The sequence below is a fragment of the Triticum urartu genome, chromosome 4, assembly GCF_003073215.2.
Source record: "Triticum urartu cultivar G1812 chromosome 4, Tu2.1, whole genome shotgun sequence".
Lineage (NCBI taxonomy): Eukaryota > Viridiplantae > Streptophyta > Magnoliopsida > Poales > Poaceae > Triticum > Triticum urartu.
This window is the reverse complement of record NC_053025.1, coordinates 579,400,668-579,418,474: the sequence shown is the minus strand read 5'-3', so window position 1 is coordinate 579,418,474 and position 17,807 is coordinate 579,400,668. Positions and strand designations below refer to the sequence as shown.

The window sequence follows — 17,807 nt, the reverse complement described above, 5'->3', positions numbered from 1 at the left end:
TACGCAATGCCATATTGAAACTCACAACAAAAATGCTGAGACAAAGAAAGATAATGACATGAGTAACATGCAACATTCAGCCATTTCATAAATCTTAAGTGATGGATAATCTATGTAGAACAGTATGGAATACTCAACTGAGTTAATTTCATGGTAACACTACATGTAGCAGATTAATCCTCTCCTTTGGAAGAGTTTTGCTGAATCAAATAATCAACCGGAAGGTAAAAAATTCAGAATATCAGGCCAATTCTTGCAGCAATTTCCCCAGCGCATCAGGAACAAGGGGGATGTGGAGGCAATCTTGGCCATCAGAGTGCTTTTTGATCTTTATAAGATCATGGTCTTTAAACTCTGTCAGGTGGGAGTTCAATGTCACTTGACTGCTCACCAGGAAACGCTCACGGCATTTGGTATACAAGCTGCTGACAGGCATACCTGACAAACATTGCAAATGTGATTTAGTGTACAAAATATGGAAAGTCTTGCAGGGAAAATAAGTTCAATAAAACAGGCTGCCCTGTGCTTCTCAAGAAAAAACACCACATTACTTACCTTCCTCTTTTTCATTTGCTAACTGATATTCAGCAAGAACTCTAAAGACACTTTGTGCATTTGGTGTCAGACTCTGAAGAACAACGAGGGCAGTTTTTGTGGTTTGTGCATGACCGCCACTGGCAAGTATCAATGGGTAGAACACACATTCAACTTTGTAGGGTGCAAATGTTGGGACATGGTACCAGCTCCACTTGAACTGTGTGTGCACCATCTTCTTGTCCCACACTACAGTAAGTCAGTAATTGCCAGTTTAGGATACCTTAAACAATGAAGGCGTTAGAAAAGAAGGAAGCTAAATGTGGCAGGAACTTACATAAAGGTGCGTTGACATGATCCACTGATGCAACAACGTGGATTTGTGGACAGCAAGAAACTTGTGCTAGACACTGCTGTGATTCAGCATCACGCAATGCAGGTCCATCTATATTGTGAATGAGAAGGCACACGCCATCAACCCCATCTTCTGATGTCTGGTTGTTCAAAAACGAGATAATATCATCCATTGATTGGGATGCAAAATTTTGTGATGGTTGGGACCTTGTTCCTGAGTGACGTTTTCGCTTAAGTTTTGTCTGCTCCCAAAACATTTCAGCTATTGTTGCCAATACCTGAAAAAGAAGAGATTAAGAGAGGCAGAATTGGTACTTCAAAGTGCGTTTATGTTACAAATCTAGCAATCAAATGCGGCTGCATTTCCTTTACCCAAGGCATCAAATCTGGCAATCTGGATGTGCAAACCAAGATCGCACGGAAACTTCCTCTAGGTGTTCCATACAATACAACTATAAGACCAATTTTTTCATAGCAATTGAAGTGGTAGTTGGTAGATTTTAATATGCAAAAGTTTACCCCTGTTTCATGTGGTTGTTTCATCTACTTTCCATTCCCAAACCTGTTAGCTAACAGAGGTTAAAGCCAATTGATCTCTGTGAGCGTTGGTTGATAGAAACCAAGCCAATTCAGCCATTTTTGGTTTGTTTGTCCACGAAGACTGAAAGTTCAAGACAGCTACACATGATACATGTGCAACAGTTTTGAAAGCATTTAAAAGAGAGTACAGAGGCAAGCAATTATACAGGCAAGAGATCAGTATATTAGGCAGAAGGCCATACTTGCTTCAAGTTGATGGACGGAAGATAACCATTGACCACAATGACAGTGAAATCGGTCAAGGTCGTGGAGGCAAAATCCTCCAGCAACAGCTTCTTAGACCCAAATCCATACATCAACAGGCCAAAACCGCACCTACAGCAGAACAGCGCGACCATTCATTTCGATCGACATTATCAGTAATCCAAGCAGAAATGAAATTTGTGCGGTGCCGTGGCGCTTATTAGCGTCGGAAGAAGGCGATACCTCAGCTCGAAAAGCCAGTTGCGGTACTGGTCCTTGTAGCTCCTCGTGAGGGCCTCCACCTCCTTCTCGTGCTTCGGGGGGATCTCGGCGAGGGACGCCCGCAGCACCTGCCCAGATCCCAAATTAATCAGCAAATCGTAGCAAGATAAATAAGGGCGCGAGAAGCGAAGAGGTGGGTCGGAGGATTCCGAGGAGAGGTGGATTGGTAGACCTGCTCGTCGACGAGGTTGAGGTCGGAGAGCTTGCCGACGGCTGCGGCGGCGCGGGCGCGCTTCTTGGCCGAGGAGGTCTCCTTCTCCTTGGCGAGGAAATAGCTCCTGGAGAAGCCCGCCTCCGCCTCCTCCTCCTCGTCCTCCGAGCCGGAGCTCGCCGCCGCGTGACCGCCTCTCGGGGCCATAGGAACTCGCTTCCTCTTCCCCCGCCGCCGCCGCCACCGCCGCCGCAAGGATGGAGGACGGGGAAGGGGCACACGGGCGGTTAATGCTCGGTGTCAATTGCCTTTCCCGCGCTTCGTTGCCTCTTCTAGCGGGAAATGGGGCTCGGCTTTGTGGGCCGGGCTGCGCAAGGCGGTTTTGTTCGGCCTTGGTTTGTACCGGTTTTAGAAGCTTCAGCGTGGATTTTTATCGATTTTTTTATATTGGGTTTTCATTTTTTTACTTTTAAATATTTTTTACTTTCAATACATGTCTACTTTTTCCAATACACATTTTACATTTTTCATATTCAAGTACATTCTTTTAATATATGTTAAAAAAATTCAAATAAATGTTGAACATTTCTTTGAATAGTGTGAAATATTTGTTTGAAATTCTGCGGACATTTTTTTACATTGTAGTATTAACATTTTCGTAAAATGTCATGAACATATTTTTGAAACAAGTGAACATTTTTTTCAATGTCATGATTTTTTTGAATGATACAGGCTTTCAAAAGATGTGTGAACATTGTATTAACATTTCCTTAAAATGTCACTGACGCCCTTCCCCAGATTTGTTGGCGTGGTGCTAGCAGAGTGGAACCCCTTGACTTTGGGCGATTGACGGCTGGGGCTTGGATGCTAAAGACGGGCTGGAGGTCAGACCGGCAGCCGGGTGGCGGATCTTCTTGCGCCTCTCCTGCCCGATGTCTTCTGACGGGTCTGGTGGCTCGATCTGGGAACCCGTGGCTAAGATTTTGAGTTCTTGATCTTCATTGCTATATTTTGTTGATTATATGAATTTCCAAATATTTACTTAAAGAAGTTTAAAATTGAACTACAGGTGTGTTGAATTTTGGTCCTAAAAATTGACAAAAATCGTTTTAAGGTACTCAACTAGAATTGTATAGAATATCCACACACAAAAAAATCAAAGAGTTAACCCCTTGCTACGAATACTCATGCATGCAATTTTGACATCGTTTAAAAATTAAAGAAAATGAAGAAAAAAATCCAAAATTACGATCCATTCGCATGTACTCATTTTTGTGTAGTGCTTGCGAGGAAAAATGATAAACTAGGAACACTGTGATTTAAAAAAAATGTTCGCAAAATGGTCATAGCTTTCAAGCCAAATGACAAAATTCATGGCCATATCCACGACATAGTTTATGATAAGGTGATCATATTTAGCACACGCGCGCGCACACACACACATGTGGCTTGGCATGCCAAATAAGAACGGGAGAGAGTCTCTAACTTTTTATGGGAAGACGTTGATTTTCCGTTTGCGAAATGCCAGAGATATTTTTTAGTCAAGTACCACACATAAGATTGAAATTTTGATTTTGCTATTTTCACATAAAGTAGACCGTATTGGCGGCATACCGCCAAAAGATTTCGAGTCTTTGCTATATTCCAATGATTATATGAATTTTTGGACATTTACTAAAAGTAATTCAAAATTGAACTGCGAGTGCGTTATATTTTGGTACTAAAAATTTGCAAAAAACAGTTTAAGATGCTCAAGTAGGATTGTATATAGTATCCAAAAAAAGTAAAAACTTCATACCTTACTATGAATGGTCAGGCCTACAATTTTGATCTCATTTAAAAAAGTGAAGAAAATTGCACCCCTTTCACATGGAGTCCTTCTATATGTATTAGTTGCCAAGAAAATAATAAACTAGGAACACGATGATTTCTTAAAAAGGTGTTCACAAATTGAACTAACATGTAGGAAGATTCATGACTTTCAAACCAAATAACCAAGCTCATGGCCATATCCATGACATAGTTCATGATAAGGTGACCATATTTGGCACATACACACATGTGGGTTGGCATGCCAAACAAGAATAACAAAAGGAGTTTCCAACTTTTTATGGGAAAACATTGTTTTTTCTTTTTTTCAAGTGCCAAAAATGGGGAGGGGGCTAGGAATCAAGCACCACAAATAAGATTGAAATTTGGCTTCTGCTATTTTCCACACGGATTAGATCATATTGGAGGCCTATTGTTGAAAGATTTTGTGTTTTCGAGATTCTTTGCTATCCTCCATTTATTGTATATTCCGGACATTTACAGAAAGTGTTACAAAATTGAATTACAAGTGTGTTACAATTTGATCCTAAAATCAGCAAAAAATATTTTAAGGTACTTCAGTAGAATTGTATGTAAATGACCAAAGTGCACCATAAATAAATTCAAATGAATTTGAAATGATGATCGAACAGGCCTCAGAATGATTAATTAAAGTGTTGAAACCGTAATTTTCCTTCATTGTATCCAAAGTACCTTTCTAAACCCTAGAGATATTGGCTAGAGCTCATCCTATATACCTAAGAGATGTTGGGGAACACAGTAATTTCAAAAAAATTCCTACGCACACGCAAGATCTATCATGGTGATGCATAGCAACAAGAGGGGAAGAGTGTTGTCCATGTACCCTCGTAGACCGTAAGCGGAAGCGTTATGACAACACGGTTGATGTAGTCGTACGTCTTGACGATCCGACCGATCTTATTACCGAAAGTACGGCACCTCCGCAATCTGCACACGTTCGGCTCGGTGACGTCTCACGAACTCTCGATCCAGCTGAGTGTCGAGGGAGAGCTTCGTTAGCACGACGGCGTGATGACAGTGATAATGAAGTTACTAATAATCCATAAGTATAGGGGATCAATTGTAGCCTCTTTCGATAAGTAAGAGTGTCGAACCCAACGAGGAGCTAAAGGTAGAACAAATATTCCCTCAAATTCTATCGACCACCGATACAACTCTACGCACGCTTAACGTTTGCTTTACCTAGAACAAGTATGAAACTAAAAGTACTTTGTAGGTGTAACGGGTTAGGTTTGCAAAAAATAAAGTGCACGTAAATAAAAAGTAGGGGTTGTTTAGGTAAAGAAGCAATAAAGTTAGTATAGCGAGTGTGGAAAAGTGGTGGTAGGAGTTGCGAAATTGTCCCTAAGCAATTGACTACTTTACTAGACCGATAGCAAGTTTTATGTGGGAGAGAACACTGCTAGCATGTCATCCCTGACTTGGAATTCTATGCACTTATGATTGAAACTATTAGCAAGCATCCGTAACTACTAATGTTCATTAAGGTAAAACCCAACCATAGCATTAAGATATATTGGTCCCGCTTCAATCCCGTATGCATCAATTTCTATACTAGGTTGAAGCTTTTTGGCACTTTTGCCCTCCAATACATAGTCCTATCAACATACGACTAACCCTATGGTGTGATCCACACGCGCGTTCATCAACCACCGATAGGACAACGAAAATCTACTCAGACATCATAGGATGGTAACACATCATTGGATAATAATATGAAGCATAAAGCACCATGTTCAAGTAGAGGGTACAACGGGTTGCGGGAGAGTGGACCACTGTAGATAGAGGGGGGGTGATGGAGATGTTGGTGAAGATGGCGAAGGTGTTGGTGTAGATTGCGGTGATGATGATGGCCCCCGACGGCGTTCCGGCACCACCGGAAGCGAGGGGGAAGAGCCCCCCTCCTTCTTCTTCTTCCTTGACCTTCTCCCTAGATCGGAGAAGAGTTTCCCCTCTGGTCCATGGCCTCCATGGCATGGGAGGGGCGAGAGCCCTTCCGAGATTGGATCTGTCTCTCTGTCTCTCTCTGTTTCTGCGTTCTGGGATTCTGCCCTTTCACCGTTTCTTATATATCCGGATATCCGTAACTCTGATTGGATTGAAACCTTTGCCCCTGCCTTGTGGCCTCCTCGGGCACCTTCTCGCGTTGATTCTTTTCCCATATTTCACAAATATTCCAAAAATATTCTCTGTCCGTTTTTATTCCGTTTGGACTCCGTTTGATATGGATATTCTGCGAAACAAAAACATGCAACAAAGAGGAACTGGCACTGGGCACTGGATCAATATGTCAGTCCCCAAAAATAGTATAAAAATTTGCCAAAAGTAAATAAAATTTTTAGAATATTGGCATGGAACAATAAAAAATTATAGATACGACGGAGACGTATCAGCATCCCCAAGCTTAATTCCTTCTCGTCCTTGAGTAGGTAAATGATAAAAAAGATAATTTTTGATGTGGAATGCTACCTAGCATAATCTTGATCATGCATCTAATCATGGCATAATATTAATACATGAGTGATTCAAAGCAATAGTCTATCATTTGACATCAAGACAATAATACTTCAAGCATACTAACCAAGCAATTATGTCTTATCAAAATAACATAGTCAAAGAAAGCTCATCCCTACAAAATCATATAGTCTGGCTATGCTCCATCTTCACCACACAAAGCATTCAAATCATGCACAACCCCGATGACAAGCCGAGCAATTGGTTCATACTTTTTAACGTGCTTCAGCTTTTTCAACCCTCACACAATACATGAGCGCAAGCCATGGACATAGCACTATAGGTGAAATAGAATATGATGATGGAGGTTGTGTGGAGAAGACAAAAAGGAAGAAAGTCTCACATCAACGCAGCTAATCAACGGGCTATGGAGATGCCCATCAATTGATGTCAATGTGAGGAGTAGGGATTGCCATGCAATGGATGCAATAAGAGCTATAAGTGTATGAAAGCTCAAACTGGAAACTAAGTGGGTGTGCATCCAACTTGCTTGCTCATGAAGACCTCAGGCGTTTGAGGAAGCCCATCATCGAAATATACAAGCCAAGTTCTATAATGAAAATTCCTACTAGTATATAAAAGTGATAACTCAAGAGACTCTCTATATGAAGAACATGGTGCTACTTTGAAGCACAAGTGTGGTAAAAGGATAGTAACATTGCCCCCTCTTTTTTTCTTTTTTTTGCGGGCTTCTTTGGCCCCCTTTTTTTATTTAGGCTTCCTTGGCCTCTCTTTTTTTCATGAGGCAATGCTCTAATAATGATGATCATCACACTTTTATTTACTTACAACTCAATATTAGAACTCGATACTAGAACAGAGATATGACTCTATATGAATGCCTCCGGCGGTGTACCGGGATGTGCAATGATCTAGCATAGCAATGACATCAAAAAACGGACAAGCCATGAAAACATCATGCTAGCTATCTTACGATCATGCAAAGCAATATGACAATAAATGCAAGTCATGTATATGATGATGATGATGGAAGTTGCATGGCAATATATCTCGGAATGGCTATGGAAATGCCATGATAGGTAGGTATGGTGGCTGTTTTGAGGAAGATATAATGAGGCTTATGTGTGATAGAGCGTATCGTATTACGGGGTTTGGATGTACCGGTGAAGTTTGCACCAACTCTCGAGGTGAGAAAGGGCAATGCACGGTACCGAAGAGGCTAGCAATGATGGAAGGATGAGAGTGCGTATAATCCATGGACTCACATTAGTCATAAAGAACTCATATACTTATTGCAAAAGTTTATTAGCCCTCGAAGAAAAGTACTACTACGCATGCCCCTAGGGGGATAGATTGGTAGGAAAAGACCATCGCTCGTCCCCGACCACCACTCATAAGGAAGACAATCAATAAATACCTCATGCTCCAACTTCGTTACATAACGCTTCACCATACGTGCATGCTACGGGACTTACAAACCTCAACACAAGTATTTCTCAATTTCACAATTACTCAACTAGCACGACTCTAACATCACCACCTTTATATCGCAAAACTATTGCAAGGAATCAAACATATCATATTCAGTGATCTACAAGTTTTATGTAGGATTTTATGACTAACCATGTGAATGACCAATTCCTCTCAACTCTCTAAATAGATATAAGTGAAGCAAGAGAGTTTAATTCTTTCTACAAAAGGTATGCCCATGCTCTAACAAATATAAGTGAAGCAAAAGAGCATTCTACAAATGGCGGTTTTCTATGTGAAGAGAAACAGGCAATCCAAACTTCAACTGATATAAGCGAAGCACATGAAGCGTTTATAAAGCCATACTCAAAAGATATAGGTGAAGTGCAAAGAGCATTCTATAAATCAACCATGGACTATCTCATACCAGCATGGTGCATAAAATAAAAGTAAAAACTAAATGCAAAAGACGCTCCAAGATTGCACATATCGCATGAACGAAACGAATCCAAAAACATACCGATACTTGTTGAAAAAAGATGGGATACCTTCTGGGGCATCCCCAAGATTAGACGCTTGAGTCTCCTTGAATATTTACTTGGGGTGCCTTGGGCATCCCCAATCTTGAGCTCTTGCCTCTCCTTCTTATCCTCACATCGAGACCTCCTCGATCTTCCAACACTTCATCCACACAAAACTCAACAGAAAGCTCGGTAAGATCCGTTAGTATAATAAAGCAAATCACTACTTTAAGTACTGTTGCAAACCAATTCATATTTTGTTTTTGCATTATAGCTACTGTAATATAAATTTTCCATGGATTAATCCACTGATATAAATCGATAGTTTCATCAAAACAAGAAAACTATGCATCAAAAACAAAATCTGTCTAAAACAGAACAGTCTGTAATAATATGAACATTAACCATACCTCTGGTACTCCAAAATTTCTACCGAAATTAGGAAAAATAAACAACTTGTATAGAAAGACAGTGCAAAAAATATCAGAACCGTTTGACGTTCCAGTAAAAAATGTAAAATCACGCACTACAGCCAAAGTTTCTATCCTGCACCGCACAAACCAACAAGCAATGTAAACATCCTAAAGGCAAACATTGGCACATTATTTTTACTCTAAACTTTATAAAAGCACATAACGGAAATAAATGACTCTCTAAAACTTCCGTATTGTCTCCCTAGCAGCGCTTTCTTTAAAGCCATTAAGCTAAGCATATAGTGCTCAAGTAATGGATCCATACGGATCCCAAGGTATATCAAATCCAATTTTAATTAATAATGATTTGTAATTTAGTACTGAGCACAAGTAACATATATCATGTAACAACTAAGTCTAACTCTCTTCCTATGCATCGGCATGTCATAAAAGAACAATTCATGCACACAAAGTAAAGGCCAATGTATAATATAAATAGTTTCTTGCAATTTTATCATGTTGGAAACATAAAGAGGCGGAGATGTAGTTCCTCTCTCATAATAATTGCAAGTAGGAGCAGCAAGCACATGCATATTATATCTATCAAAATCATCATGTGTAATAGTAAAACACAACCCATCAATATAATCCTTAATGAGGGCAAACTTCTCCGATATAGTGTAGTCGGGAGAATTCAAAAAGATAATAGGACTATCATGCGTGGGTGCAATAGAAACAATTTCATGTTTAACATAAGGAACTATATCAAGTTCATCTCCACAAGCATAATTCATATTGGCATCTTGGCCACAAGCATAGTAAGCATCATCAAAAAGGGATATTTCAAGAGAATCAACGGGATCATAACAGTCATCATAGCATTCATCCTTCGTTAAGCACGAAGGGAAATTAAACAATGTATGAGTTGAAGAGTTAATCTCATTAGAAGGTGGCACGGGTGATCAATCCACTCTTCCTCCTTTTGTTCTTCGCTCTCCTCCTCATCTTTTTTCATCCAATGAGCTCACAGTTTTGTCAATTTCTTTTTCCATAGACTCCTGCAAAATATTAGTCTCTTCTTGGACAGCGGAGACTCTCTCAATAAAATCATCAATATCGGAATTGAATTCATAATTCTCATAGCAATATTTAAGGATAGCTAAATTTTCAGGTCTATAAACTGAATCATCAAAATTTTCACTCTTTAAACAAAGATTCAATTTCGTAAGCACCCATAAAAGCAACAAATTCTTCTATTTGTTCCACATCATAGTAATCATATATACCATTAGCATAATAAGCCAAGGTTTTATCATCATTAAATTTGCATGAAAAGGGAAGGTGTGGAGCCTTCATCCTAGAGCAACAAGTATAGTCATATCTCAAGCATAGTTCCCGAGCATACCAATGCAACATATGAATTTGATCCCATAATAGTTTCCCTTTTTGAGTCAAGCGATAATCCCTAAAGTATTCACGTTGATCCAACGTGTCTCACATTACATAATTGAATGGGGTTTTCTCGGGATTATCATAGTAGTACATAATATTTTTCACATAACCAGCATCGAGGGTTTTAGGAGGTTCCCCATCTCCATGAGTAACAGGTACACCTAATGTTTTTGGTATTTCGTGTTCCATATCCATAACTAAAGATAGAGAACAACTTAGAACAACAAATAAAAATTACTTAATGATAAAGCAAACAAGCACACACGAGAATATTCACCCCACGCTATTGCTCCCTGGCAACAGCGCCAGAAAAAGGTCTTGATAACCCACAAGTATAGGGGATCAATTGTAGCCTCTTTCGATAAGTAAGAGTGTCGAACCCAACGAGGAGCTAAAGGTAGAACATATATTCCCTCAAGTTCTATCGACCACCGATATAACTCTACGCACGCTTAACGTTTGCTTTACCTAGAACAAGTATGAAACTAAAAGTACTTTGTAGGTGTAACGGGACAGGTTTGCAAGAATATAAAGAGCACACAAATGAAAAGTAGGGGCTATTTAGGTAAAGAAGCAATAAAGTTAGTATAGCGAGTGTGGAAAAGTGGTGGTAGGAGTTGCGAAATTGTCCCTAAGCAATTGACTACTTTACTAGACCAATAGCAAGTTTTATGTGGGAGAGGCCACTGCTAGCATGTCATCCCTGACTTGGAATTCTATGCACTTATGATTGAAACTATTAGCAAGCATCCGCAACTACTAGCGTTCATTAAGGTAAAACCCAACCATAGCATTAAGATATATTGGTCCCCCTTCAATCTCGTATGCATCAATTTCTATGCTAGGTTGAAACTTCTGTCACTCTCGCCCTCCAATACTTAGTCCTATCAACATACAACTAACCCTATGGTGTGATCCACGCGCATGCTCATATGATGGGCACCAAAGGACAGCAACATAACGATAAGCAAATTAAACCAATCATAGCAATTTATCAACCATTGATAGGACAACAAAAATCTACTCAGACATCATAGGATGGCAATACATCATTGGATAATAATATGAAGCATAAAGCACCATGTTCAAGTAGAGGGTACAGTGGGTTGCGGGAGAGTGGACCGCTGTAGATAGAGGGGGAAGGTGATGGAGAAGTTGGTGAAGATGGCGGATGTGTTGGTGATGATTGTGGTGATGATGATGGCCCCCGGCGGCATTCCGGCGCCACCGGAAGCGAGGGGGAGAGAGCCCCCCTCCTTCTTCTTCTTCCTTGACCTTCTCCCTAGATGGGAGAAGGGTTCCCCCTTTGGTCCATGGCCTCCATGGCATGGGAGGGGCGAGAGCCCCTCCGAGATTGGATCTGTCTCTCTGTCTCTCTCTGTTTCTGCGTTCTGGGATTCGGCCCTTTCATCGTTTCTTATATATCTGGATATCCGTAACTCCGATTGGATTGAAACCTTCGCCTCAATTTTTTTTCGGAAATAGCTTTCTTGCGGCCAAAGAAGAGCAACAACCACCTTACGGGGGGCCCACGAGGGTCAGGGGCGCGCCCAGGGGGGCAGGCGCGCCCCTGCCTCGTGGCCTCCTCGGGCACCTTCTCGCGTTGATTTTTTTCCCATATTTCACAAATATTCCAAAAATATTCTTCGTCCGTTTTTATTCTGTTTGGGCTCCGTTTGATATGGCTATTCTGCGAAAACAAAAACATGCAACAAACAGGAACTGGCACTGGGCACTGGATCAATATGTTAGTCCCCAAAAATAGTATAAAAAGTTGCCAAAAGTATATAAAAGTTGTAGAATATTGACATGGAATAATAAAAAATTATAGATACAACGGAGACGTATCAGCTACCGGCGCAGGGCTTCACCTAAGCACTACGACGATATGACCGAGGTGGATTATGATGGAGGGGGGCACCGCACACGGCTAAGACAGTTGTTTGTTGTGTGTTCTAGGGTGCCCCCTGCCCCCGTATATAAAGGAGCAAGGGGGGAGGCCTGCCGGCCCTAGGGGGCGCCAAGGAGGGGAGGAATCCTCCTCCTAGTAGGAGTAGGATTCCTCCTTTCCTAGGGGGGGGGGAAGGAGTGGGAGAGGGGAAGGAAAGGGGGCCCCCCTCCCAGTCCAATTCGGACTCAAGGGAGAGGGGGCGCGCGGCCTGCCTTGGCAACCCCTCTCTCTCTCCACTAAGGCCCATCTAGGCCCACTAGTTCCGGGGGGGGGGGGTTCCGGTAACCCTCCGGCACTCCGGTTTTCTCCGAAATCACCCAGAACACTTCCGGTGTCCGAATATAACCGTCCAATATATCAATATTTATGTCTCGGCCATTTCGAGACTCCTCGTCATGTCCGCGATCCTATCTGGGACTCCTAACTATCTTCGGTACATCAAAACACATAAACTCAAAATACCGATCGTCACCGAACGTTAAGCGTGCCGACCCTACGGGTTCGAGAACTATGTAGAAATGACCGAGACGCGTCTCCGGTCAATAACCAATAGCGGAACTTGGATGTTCATATTGGCTCCTACACATTCTACGAAGATCTTTATTGGTCAAACCGCATAACAACATACGTTGTTCCCTTTGTCATCGGTATGTTACTTGCCCGAGATTCGATCGTCGGTATCTCAATACCTAGTTCAATCTCATTACCGGCAAGTCTCTTTACTCGTTCACTAATGCTACATCCCGTAACTAACTCATTAGTCACATTGCTTGCAAGGCTTATAGTGATGTGCATTACCGAGAGGGCCGAGAGATACCTCTCCGATACACGGAGTGACAAATCCTAATCTCGATCTATGCCAACTCAACAAACACCATCGGAGACACATGTAGAGCATCTTTACAGTCACCCAGTTACGCTATGACATTTGATAGCACACTAAGTGTTCCTCCGGTATTCGGGAGTTGCATAATCTCATAGTCATAGGAACATGTATAAGTCATGAAGAAAGCAATAGCAATAAACTAAACGATCATAGTGCTAAGCTAACGGATGGGTCAAGTCAATCACATCATTATCTAATGATGTGATCCCATTTATCAAATGACAACTCTTGTCCATGGCTAGGAAACTTAACCATCTTTGATTAACGAGCTAGTCAAGTAGAGGCATACTAGTGACACTCTGTTTGTGTATGTATTCACACATGTACTAATTTCCGGTTAATACAATTCTAGCATGAATAATAAATATTTATCATGATATAAGGAAATATAAATAACAACTTTATTATTGCCTCTAGGGCATATTTCACTCATCCCTACTACCATGTTTATCTTAACATGCAAACTGTCTACATCAGCAACCCAACCACACCAACAATTATAGGAGGGTCTACCACAGGTTGATAACAAATCGTGTGATCAATTACATGTACCCATCCCATGAACCCTTGTCACCAAAAAGACTATTCAGTTACAACCACAGAACATGCACACCATAAGATGACTAGCGTACTACACGGCCTTCTCTCTCCCACCATTGATCCCTCTCATGTATTTTCCCTATCATCGAGTCCTCCTTTCCTACACAAATTTGTTCCCATGGCTACAACAGCGTGCGGTCCTGATCCCATCTTCGAGTGAAGGCTCTCCTCCGGCACGACCGCCGGTCCGGCTCGCCTCCGCGGTTCTTCGTAATTCTCTTAAACTATATCCCCCTTTGGTGTGGTGATTGCGTTTGTCAAGATGGTGTCCGTGGTGCGTTGGTCCTCCTCTCCCTTATTTCTCTCCGTTCAAGCCAAGGTACCTCAGGGCTTTGGCGTTGTTCGGGAGGTTGAATCCATTCAGTTCCACCAGATCAAATCGACCGTTGGGGTTCCGGAGTTGGCTTTCTTACCGATCCGGTGATGACGCCGACCTCAACCATGGATTAGACATGACATTGGGCAGGGCCATATCCATAGGGTGTAGTGATTTTCCTTTTGGCCTTGAAGGACCATGCTGGTGGCGATGCCGGATAGGGCCTCCATTATCAGTGATAACTTGGAGGAGTGTTGGCGCGGGTGTCATCGGAGCTGATTCATAGATGAGCTCCTACTATGGCAATGGGTAGTTTTTTTGTAAGTCGGCCTCAAGTCAAATCTTTGATCTCTAATTCTCTATACATGGAGGAGGGGTGGATCCAACTCCTTCCGCGGGTGTCATCCCGGCTGGTTCATAGACGAACTTCTATTGCGGCAATGGTAGCTTTTTTGGAAAGCCGGCCTCCACTCTAACCTTTAATCTCTAATTATCTCTACAATATCCCCGGTCCATGGCTCCTGTTGGTACGCCCCCTCCCTCGATGTCATGTGCATCCATCATGATAAACGTCAATATCAGGCTCCCAGCAAGAAACCTTCCCTAAAAGCGACGTGAGAAGCAATGATCGGCAAACGAGTGGATCTACTATTGAATCTATGCTCCAGCCGACTGGTCCAAAAGTCTAAACTGATGGAGAGAGGCGGGCAATCTATTTCAACACCCCCCTCACGTCTAGACTATTTTAGTCCTTAGACGTGGGATCAATGTACGTCGCAGAATCATTTTATTTAAGGGACTGTCTATTCTACATCCGGATGAAATCTAATTTGTTTTCAGCCATATTTTTCAGCCAACTAAAGGATAACAAGTGTCATATGTAACGCCCCGAGACCGATGTGCCAGGTGTCGTTCAGTTATTCGCTGGTGTTGCCTTGTCATTGCTTGCGTGTCATGCATTGCATATCATGTCATCATGTGCATTTCATCTGCATACGTGTTCGTCTCATGCATCCGAGCATTTTCCCCGTTATCCGTTTTGCATTCCGGCGCTTCGTTCTCCTCCGGTGGTCATTTCTACCTTTCTTTCGTGTGTGGGCATTAAACATTTCCGGATTGGACCGAGACTTGTCATGCGGCCTTGGTTTACTACCGGTAGGCCTCCTGTCAAGTTTCGTATCATTTGGACTTCGTTTGATACTCCAACGGTTAACCGAGGGACCGAGAAGGCCTCGTGTGTGTTGCAGCCTAACACCCCTCCAATTTGGCCCAAAACCCACCTTACTCTGCTCCATCATCTAGAGCGTTCGATCACGATCGCGTCGCCGCAAACCGCACCTCATTTGGACTCTCCTAGCTCCCTCTACCTATATATATGTGTCTTCCTCCAAAATCCTCGTGCAGATCTAACCCTAGCTTCTTCCCACTCCGCCGCCGGACATGTCCGCGCCTGCCGGACGCGTCCAGCCTCCACCTCACGCTATCCAATCAGAAGCCGCCACATCGCCCCGCCGCCACTCTCCTCCAACCACAGCGCGCCATGTCAGCGCCCGCGCCGCCCCACTTCGTCGTCGGCCCGCGGAGCCCATCCGGGGCCCGCGCGGGCCCAGTTTCGCCGCCGCCGCACAGGAGCGCCCGGCTCCCCTTCGCCTTGCCGGATCGGCGCGCCGCCGCCGCCCCTTTGCCGGCCATCGCCGGAGCTTCGCCCAGCCGCTTCGCCAGGTCACCAGCGCCGCCATCCTCTTCCTCTCTGCTTCTCTCTCTCATGAGCGTCCTCTCTTTGTTCTCCCCAGGGGCCCTCGCCGGAGTCCCATGCCTCGTGCTCGTCGCCGGAGTGGACGGGTCTCGCCGGAGCTGCCGCCCTCTCGTCGAACCCGGCCTCCCCGTCGTCCTTGGGCGTCCTCCGCCCCAGATCCGGTTGCCCCGCCGCCGATCTACCCGTTTTCGGCGCCTCCCGCGCGCCCCCGGCCTTCGCAGCCCTCGCCGGAGTCCCTGTACCGCCGCGCCGCCGCCATGGCCATCCTCGGCTTCGAGCTCAGGAGGAGCATGACGGGGCTCTCGCTCACCTGTGCCTCGTGGGCCGGCCCATCTCTCCAGCTTCCCCGGCCCAGCTCCAGATCCGCGCCGCCCTTCCGGCCTGCCTCCTCTTCCTTCACGGGCCGCAGCCCAGGGGTGAGACACCCCCAGCGCCCCGCCTCTTTTTTTTCCTTCCTGCTGTTGGGCTAGTCCATTTCGGCCCGTGATGTTTTTTTTTCAGCGCCTGGGATTTTTCCTAATTATTCCAGAGATTGCCAGTTTTGCAGAATAGTCCCCCTAGTTCATGCATTTAATAACTCACTAACCGTGCATCGGATTAAAATGATTTATATATGAAACTTGCTCAGAATTTTGTGTAGATTAATAATATCCAACTTTCATCCATGTTTAAAATATTTAAAATGTTGTTTGCATTAATTTGCTCCTATGTCATGCTAAAATGGTTTAATTCATAACTAAATAACCGTAACTCGGAATTTAATAAACTTTATATGTAATTGGGGTGGAATTTTGTCTAGTTTAACATGGTGCACTCATCTTGCATGCTTAACAACTCTAAAATTATGTTTAGGGCAGAACAGTACCAAACCTAATTTATGCTCATGAGGAGTTTCCGGATTTGTTGTTCGTTGCTCCCGGCCTCATTTAAACTTGCCTAGATAGGTAGTTTTGTTGTGCTTCACCCTCTTGCCATGTTTAACAACATTTAATATTGTTGAGTACCTAACCGGGAGAGAACTAACTAATTGACGTGGTGTTTTGTCAATATGCATCCCGATGCATATTGAGCTCCACTTAATTTGTAGGATTGTTTGTGCACTTTGCCATGTCATGCTTCATTAAACCGGACATGCATCATACTTGTTTGTGCATCATGCCATGTCTTTGTGGTGGTTGTTTACTATGTCGTTTGCTTCTTTCCGGTGTTGCTTCTTCGGGTTGGTTCCGATAACGTCGCGTTTGTGAGGACCCGTTTGTCTACATCCGTTTGTCTTCTTCATGGACTCGTTCTTCTTCCTTGCGGGATTTCAGGCAAGATGACCATACCCTCAAAATCACTCCTATCTTTGCTTGCTTAGTTGCTCGCTCTTTTGCTATGCCTATGCTGCGATACCTACCACTTGCTTATCATGCCTCCTATATTGTTGAACCAAGCCTCTAACCCACCATGTCCTAGCAAACCGTTGATTGGCTATGTTACCGCTTTGCTCAGCCCCTCTTATAGCGTTGTTAGTTGCAGGCGAAGATTGAAGTTTTGTTCCTTGTTGGAACATGGAGATGTTGTTCCTGGTTGGAACATGTTTACTTGTTGGGATATCACTATATATCTTATTTAATTAATGCATCTATATACTTGGTAAAGGGTGGAAGGCTCGGCCTTATGCCTGGTGTTTTGTTCCACTCTTGCCGCCCTAGTTTCCGTCATATCGGTGTTATGTTCCCGGATTTTGCGTCCCTTACACGGTTGGGCTATAATGGGAACCCCTTGACAGTTCGCCTTAAGTAAAGCTCTTCCAGCAATGCCCAACATTAGTTTTACCATTCGCCACCTAGCCTTTTGTTTTCTCTTGGGAGTCGCGCTCCTGAGGGTCATCATTATTTTACCCCCCCGGGCCAGTGCTCCTCTGAGTGTTGGTCCAAACTAGAGTCCTGTGCAGCGCCCCCTCGGGGAAACTCGAGGTTTGGTTTTAGTTGTATGGAGCGCTCATCTGAGTGTGCCCTGAGAAAGAG

At 43.4% G+C, this 17,807-nt stretch overlaps 1 protein-coding gene across 1 annotated transcript; it reads right to left on the bottom strand.

Moving 5' to 3' along the window:
* Positions 1-54: 54 nt before the first annotated feature.
* Positions 55-2,425, bottom strand: LOC125552856 (origin of replication complex subunit 2). The gene is made up of 6 exons (XM_048716552.1): positions 2,126-2,425; positions 1,915-2,021; positions 1,671-1,803; positions 872-1,166; positions 556-783; positions 55-438 (listed from the first exon to the last, which is right to left on the bottom strand). The coding sequence occupies exons 1-6, from the start codon at positions 2,309-2,311 to the stop codon at positions 242-244; spliced, it is 1,146 nt and encodes a 381-aa protein (XP_048572509.1). The 5' UTR covers positions 2,312-2,425; the 3' UTR covers positions 55-241.
* Between the last annotated feature and the right edge of the window lie 15,382 nt (positions 2,426-17,807).

What these genes read in the sequence shown, in the direction of transcription:
- LOC125552856 (XM_048716552.1), bottom strand. Translation starts at nt 2,311, where the DNA reads ATGGCCCCGAGAGGCGGTCACGCGGCGGCGAGCTCCGGCTCGGAGGAC. An exon ending in TCAACCTCGTCGACGAGCAG is followed by an intron (nt 2,022 to 2,125) that starts GTCTACCAATCC and finishes GGATCTGGGCAG; the next exon opens with GTGCTGCGGGCGTCCCTCGC. An exon ending in CGTCCATCAACTTGAAGCAA is followed by an intron (nt 1,167 to 1,670) that starts GTATGGCCTTCT and finishes CTTCTTTTTCAG; the next exon opens with GTATTGGCAACAATAGCTGA.